Source organism: Sus scrofa, chromosome 4 (genome assembly GCF_054392235.1).
Source record: "Sus scrofa isolate SSC_HxYL_T2T_F1_AM1 chromosome 4, Sscrofa_HxYL_maternal_Yorkshire_Landrace_v2.0, whole genome shotgun sequence".
Lineage (NCBI taxonomy): Eukaryota > Metazoa > Chordata > Mammalia > Artiodactyla > Suidae > Sus > Sus scrofa.
The window spans coordinates 96535718-96543363 of record NC_139386.1 but is presented as its reverse complement, the minus strand read 5'-3'; the positions used below and the strand labels follow the sequence as shown (position 1 = coordinate 96543363).

The following is a 7646-nucleotide window of genomic DNA, read 5'->3' as shown; positions in this document are numbered from 1 at the left end:
TACTCCTGAGATCTGAAGAAATTTTTTCTCCAGGAGAAGGGTGAGAGTCAAAGCCAGTATACCCTCAATTCCTATTTTTGGAGTCCTCAGACTGACATTCTGGCCATTGCAATAGAGGTGAGAAAAACCTCCATTCTTTCACCAGAACTACTCCGACATCTGAAGAAACTATTACTTCAAGAGAAGAATGAGAGTCAAACCCAGTAATATCCTCAATTCCTATTTTTTTCCCAATGCCAATGATTTAGCTTAGTTCTCTTAGATAGTTGTATTCTCCTTTACCATTTCTTTCCATTCATTTAACTAAATAATGCCTGTGTTCATAAAGGGATAGAGTGAGGTAGCATGAAGGAATCTGCGTAAATTCAATCTTCTACTAAAAACATCACTCAATAAACCATGTATTTATATTCCTGTAAAGGAAGAGACTCACACAAATTTCTGTTGCTGGCAACACAGAATTGAAAGCGTGACAGTCTAAAAATCTGAAATCTGTATATCCTTGGGCAAGTAGTGTATTGCATCTGAAATTTGCTCTTCATATCTATAATAATAACTTAATATATATGTTCTTATATTTTATAAACATCTTTATTTTATTTTTATTCATCAAATATTTTGTTCAAATTTACTTTCTTCTGACATGTATACTGACTTTAGCTAATTCCCTGAATTGATATAATTTAATTCCAACATTTTATATGCACAAATAATCTAATATGCAATTAAAATACAAATCAGAAATTAAGATAAACAGGCTCAATTTTATACTTCCCAAAGTCACTGCTGGTACATCACATTTGAGGAAAACTTGCTGTATATGATTTTATTCCACATTGGTTTCTTTTCTTTTTCTTTTTTCTTTTTTTGGCTGCACCTGTGGCATATGGAAGTTCCCAGGTTGGGGTTGAATCACAGCTGCAGGTGCTGGCCTGCACCACAGCCACAGCAACGCCGGATCCGGGAAGTTTAGATATACAATAAACACAGTAAATTTGATCTAAGATAATTTTACATAATGGTATTTTGCATGGCTAAAACATATTCTTGTTTTCCCTCATTAAGTTTTTATTTATTCTTGGTAGAAGATGACAATTAAATTAATGTATTTTTTCTTTTTTATTATTGAAAAAACCTATTGCAAATTCCTGACCCCAATTTATATTGATTTTTATTCTCGCATGACCCATATGTGGTATTTTTTTCTAAAGGCAGTTTATGTATCAAAATTCAATTACTCTACCACAGACCGTGTTTTTTTCTAGGTATGGGGGACCCTTATTTTAATCTATAAAAGCAGATGATAATGGGTAATGGAAGTGGAAAAGAAAGGTGGTATGGACAATTTTGGTCACTTCAGAAAGTAGTTATTCTGTATATAATTACAGATAATGAGATATTCATCTCATCAGTTTGAATTAGTTAAAAAGTCAGTTTTCTTAGCTTTCTGTAATGTCTATATTGTAATTGTCCAAAGAGGGGAACATGTGAAATAAATAGTTATAATTTGCCATCTAACATAATCCATCTGTATTGAATTTAGTAGAATCTATCTTCTACGCTTCCATTTGGGTATATGATTTTTTTTTTTGGTATGTATTTATGGTTGTATTAAAAGTGGGAGCTGGAGACAGAATAGGACATTCCTAGCATGGTTAACTTTAAGTTGTCAGCTTGAAAAGGCAAATAATTAGTAATTATTTTCATCAAAATAAAATTGATCTGTAATGCGTTTTGGAAACAAAGATCCTAGAGAAGGACTAAAATGATGAATATTAAATTGACCCTTTTGCCTCAAAACCCTCTAGTTAGTCATTAAAATAGACACACATAGAAAAAAAATTGTCAATAGGACCTCTATGAATTTCTTCCATAATAACTTTGAAAATAACTGAATATATCAAACAATCATGCATTTTGATAACACAAGTTGATAGAATTGTGTAATCACCACCACATTCCAGTTTTGGAACATTTTTCCATCATCCCCCAAAGATATCTCTTGCCTGTTTGCAGTCAAAGCATGTTCTTACCCTATCCGATGGTCTAATCTCCTTTCTTCCTGCAGAGATTTTTCTTTCCCAGACAATTCATATAAATGTAATTTATAGTATGGCCTTATGAACTTGGCTACTTTAACTCAGCATAATGACTTCAAAGAAATCAATACCTATTTTTTGGGATATCTCCTATGTACTGTCTTTTAATTTTATCTTTCTTGATGAGTGTTTTTATTTTTGTCCTCCTGCTATTATTTTGGTGTGTTTAAGGATAGAGCATATATATATATATATACACACACACACACATATATGTATATATATAATGTAGAATATATATATAAATTTATATACATAAAATATATATAAAATCTCAAAAGGTTTAATTGGAATTTAAAAAAACAGGTTCTATAACCTAAAAATTAATAAGTCCATATTGCTGGAAATACAATGAAAAACTAATATGTATATGCAGTGATGTATTTAGATTCAGCACCACCAAACTGTGAGAGGTCACATATTCACAAAAAGGATAATGATATTGCAAACTAAAATAGTCTTACTTATCAGAGTTAAAAGAGTATCTATAATGTGCATACTGAAATTTTAATCTAAATGAAACTATGTCACTAGAAAAATTTATGTTGCTGCAAATGGCATTATTACATTCTTTTATTATGGCTGAGTATTATTCCATTGTGTATATATACCACATCTTCCTAATCCAATGGATGGAACTAGAGACTCTCATACTGAGTGAAGTAAGTCAGAAAAAGAAAGACAAATACCGTAAGATAGCACTTATATCTGGAATCTAATATAAGGCACAAATGAACCTTTCCACAGAAAAGAAAATCATGGACTTGGAGAATAGACTTGTGGTTGCCAAAGGGGGATAGGGAGGGGGAGGGAGTGGGAACTTGGGGTTAATAAATACAAACTATTGCCTTTGGAATGAATTAGCAATGAGATCCTGCTGTGTAGCACTGGGAGTACAGTAGGAAAAAAAAATTGTATTGGGGAAATAACTATTTAAAAAAATAAAAAATAAATAAAAATTCAATAAATTCTAAAATAGAAATTATGCAAATCACATTCTCCCACTAACACATAAAAAAGTATAAATAATAGAAGTTATTTAAGTATTAACAACAAAGAATCTATAAAAAATAAATGTTTCATTTCTAAAAAAATATTTTACCAATAAATGACAGTTGCAAGTGTGTTAGGAGGGAAAAAAAGAACAATGTAATGGAGATAACCAATGCTCTACTTATAGAGAAATACAGTAATTTAAATGACTCAATTATTTAACTATTAAGAATGAACATAACATAAAAACATTTAATGTAAAACTGAAAAGTGAGAGACAAAAATAGGAATAGAGGAATTAATTAAAAATATGAGAATTCTTGATGATTTTATCCATTTTAATTTGAATATCTAGGAGTTCCTGTCATGGTGCAGCAGTTAACGAATCCAGCTAGGAACCATGAGGTTGTGGGTTTGATCTCTGGCCTTGCTCAGTGGGTCAAAGATCCGGTGTTGCCGTGAGCTGTGGTGTGGGTCGCAGACGTGGCTCGGATCCAGCGTTGCTGTGGCTCTGGTATAGGCTGGAGGCTACAGCTCCGATTAGACCCCTAGCCTGGGAACCTCCATATGCCATGGGAGCGGCCCTAGAAAAGACCAAAAAACAAAAAACAAACAAAAAAAAAGATTTGAAAATCTAAATAAAACTACAAGAGAGAATACAGTTATATTTTATCCTGAAAATGGAAGTCACACATAAAATATGAACATCAGTTTTATTCATTAATCTTTAAAAAGAATATTGACAAGTGGTACATATATTGAGAACTGTACACAAGAAGAGGTGTCTGAAATTCAGGTCACATGAATAATGGGAAAAGATCAGATTATCATCATAACTGTCTTAAACAGCTATGAACGAAGATTAGACCTACTGTATGGCACAGAAGACAGGAAGTATGAAAATCACAGAGAGACAAATATCAGCTTAAATGCGGGGAAAAATAATGAGAGCTGAAAATAGCAAGAATATACGTTTTGTGCTACCCAGTCAGTGCAAGCTGGTTTCCCTTGGAGATAGTGATGAAGGAATTTTTGGAACAGGTGAGAGGTAGAATGTGAAGGCCACTCAAATCTTTTGCTCTCCTAAATTTTATACTCAGACGACAAATTTGAAACTGGAACTCCTTAATAAATTCAGTGTAGAAATCCATGTAGACATATTCTTCAGCCTGAGGCAGGACTAAATGATTATTATTTTTATTCATTTACATAGCATGTCTTCTAAGATACAAAAGGAGTGATTCAAAGGAGTGGTCAGAAAAGGCATGGAGAAATATCGTTTTTGGATAAATCAAAGAAATTAAAGGTCTTTGGAGAGATGTGCAACATTTTAATTAATACTAGTCTTACATTCCATGTAATTTACATTTTATATATACTTTCCTTTATCTTTTCCATTAAACAAAAACTCTGTGAAGTAAAAAAAGGAAAATTATATTATCCATATATTCTGTATTTAAAATTTAGATTTGGAGAAAAACAATAGTTTTCATTTTTTATTATTTTAACAATTGTATTAGAGAATAGTTCATTTACAGTGTTGTGTCAATTTCTGCTGTAAAGGGTAGTGACACAGTCATACATATGTATGCATTTTTTTTTTCTCGTACTTCCGTCTTTTTCTATCCTAGGACATTGGATATAGTTCCCTGTGCTGTATAATAGGACCTCACTGCTCACCCATTCTAAATGTAATAGTTTGCATCTGACAACCTCAAACTACTTGTCTATCCTACTTCCTTTCCCCTCCCCCTTGGCAACCACAGGTCTGTTCTCTACGTCTGTGAGTCTGTTTCTGTTTTGTAGATAAGTTCATATGTGCCGTATTTTAGATTACACATATAAGTGATAAGTGAAGTACGTCCATATTGTTTTCCATAATTGTTGTACCAATTTATATTGCCACCAACAGTGAAGGAGGGTTCCTTTTTCACCACACCCTCTCCAGCATTTGCTATTTGTAGACTTGTTAATAATGGCCATTTTGACCAGTGTAATGTGGTACCTCACTACAGTTTTGATTTGCATTTCTCTAATAATTAGTGATGTTGAGCATTTTTTCATGTGCCTACTGGCCATCCATATGTCAAAATGACTATATTACCCAAGGCAATCTACAAATTCAATGCAATCCCTATCAAATTACCAATGACATTTCTTCAAAGAACTAGAACAAAATATTTTAAAATTTGTACGGAAACACAAAAAACCCCCAAACCAGAGCAATTTTGAAAAATAAAAATAGAACTAGAGGGATCAGGCTCCCTGAACTCAGACTATAATACAAAGCTACGGTAATAAAAACAGTATGGCATGGGCATAAAAACAGAAATATAGATCAATGGAAAAAGATAGAAAGCCCAGAAATAAACCCAAACACCTATGGTCAACTAGTCTATGACAAAGGAGGCAAGAATATACAGTGAGGAAAGATGGTTTCTTCAATAAATGGTGCTGGGAAAACTGGAGAGCTACCTGCAAAACAGTGAAATTAGTACTTCTCTAACACCTTACACAAAAAACAGCCCAATATGGATCAAAGGCCTAAACATAAGGCCAGATACTGTAAAACTCCTAGAAGAAAACATAGGCAGAATGCTCTTTGACAGAAATCACAGCAACATCTTGATTGATCAACCTCCTAGAGTGATGACAATAAAAATAAAAATAAACCAGTGGGACCTAATTAAACTCAAAAGCTTTTTCATGGCAAAGGAAACCATTAAAAGCATGAAAAGACAACACACAGAATGGGAGAAAATTTTTGTAAATGAAGCAATCAACAGGGTCCCAATCTCTAAAATATGCAAACAGCTCACAACTCAACAACAAAAGACCAAACAACCCAATCAAAAAATGGGCAGAAGACCTAAATAGACATTTCTCCACCAGTAGTTTTCTTAAAGTCATGACCTAGATAATATTAAATTTCTAATTGCTAGTAAGTACGATAACTTTCCCTGCATTATGTCTTATCCACACAACATTCTGGCTTGAGCAATTCATTTTTAAACTAAACATAATGTTAAACAAAGAGGGCCATCAGAGAATTTGGGCTAACAAGCCAAACACAGGGCAAGAGATAATATTTGTTAAGAGCCATTATTTAACCAATATCATTCCTCTAAGGAGGAAGAGGAGGAGTAGGAGAATTGTCTTTTGGTGACAGATAATCTGATACCTTGCTTAATTTTGCAAGAACTTTGAGACGAATATACTACTATGTCCGCAATACGTATAAGAACACTACAGCCCCACAATGTGAAACAACTCATCCAAGGCCACAGTAATACAGATAACTAGACTAGAAACTTTTACGACATGTTTGACTCAAATGTATGTGTGCTGTTGAAAAATATTTTAATTATAAAGTCTTAACAGAAAATCCAGTCTTCCCAATCATTTTCCAAATGGCCAGCTGTACATCTTTGTTCCTGAGGCTGTACACCATAGGGTTTAACAGGGGGGTGATGATGGTATAAGTCACTGTCACCAGCCTGTCTTTGCCTGTTGTATATTTGGCTGAGGGTCTCAGGTAGACAAAGGAAGCACAGCCATAATGGACGATGACCACAATGAGATGAGAGGCACAGGTCGAGAATGCTTTTTGCTTGCCTTCGGTTGATGGGATCTTCAGGATAGTAGAGACAATAAATCCATAAGAGATGCAGATGCAGGTCAAGGGCACAACAAGTACAAAGACCCCACCAATGAAGATGACCAGTTGATTAATGTAGGTTTCAGCAGAGGCTAGGTGGATGACTGGTGAAATATCACAAAAGTAATGGTTGACCTTGTTGGAACCACAGAAAGGGAGGCTAAAGACCATAATTGTTCCCAAAAGAGATATTAGAAAACCACTAACAACACAAATTGCTGCCAGTTGCCCACACACCCTCCAGCTCATGAGAATGGGGTAGTGCAGAGGTTGACAGATGGCAGCATAGCGATCATAACCCATCACTCCCAGAAGCAGACAATTGGTGACAGCAAAACCAAGGAAGAAGTACATCTGGGAAGCACAGCTCACAAAGGAGAGGGTCCTGAGTACAGAGAGCAGATTGATAAGCATCTTGGGCAGGATAACAATTGTGTAGAAGGTCTCAGAAGTAGAAAGGACAGACAGAAAGAAGTACATGGGTGTGTGGAGGCTGTGATCCAAGCGGATGACTGAGATGATGGTGATGTTTCCACTCAGGATGATCAAATAGAGGCAGAGAAAGATGACAAAGAGGACCAGCTGCAGGTCCCCAAGGCTGGAGAAACCCAACAGGAAGAACTCAGTAACACAGGAGGAATTGGCCATGAAGAGTTGACCCCAGAGAATAAAGTCAGTAATATCAAGTCTTGAAACTTGGAACTAAGAAATCAGGGAGACTTGACCTTCATAATGCAGCCAGTCTGGTTTAAAAGAGAAACTACAGGCAGGGGAAAAAACAAAAGGACTGTCAACTAAACAAAAAAATTATCCTACATTAATATGTATCCATAGCAGTAATTTTCTGCTAGTGATTTTAGCAGTGAATTGGTGGACAATTGTTCACATGAAATGTA

At 34.6% G+C, this 7646-nt stretch overlaps 1 protein-coding gene across 1 annotated transcript; it reads right to left on the bottom strand.

Annotated features, from left to right (window-relative positions):
* Positions 1 to 6456: 6456 nt before the first annotated feature.
* LOC100626877 (olfactory receptor 10R2) lies at positions 6457 to 7401 on the bottom strand. The gene has a single exon (XM_003355124.3). The coding sequence runs from the start codon at positions 7396 to 7398 to the stop codon at positions 6457 to 6459; it is 942 nt and encodes a 313-aa protein (XP_003355172.2). The 5' UTR covers positions 7399 to 7401.
* Positions 7402 to 7646: the final 245 nt, after the last annotated feature.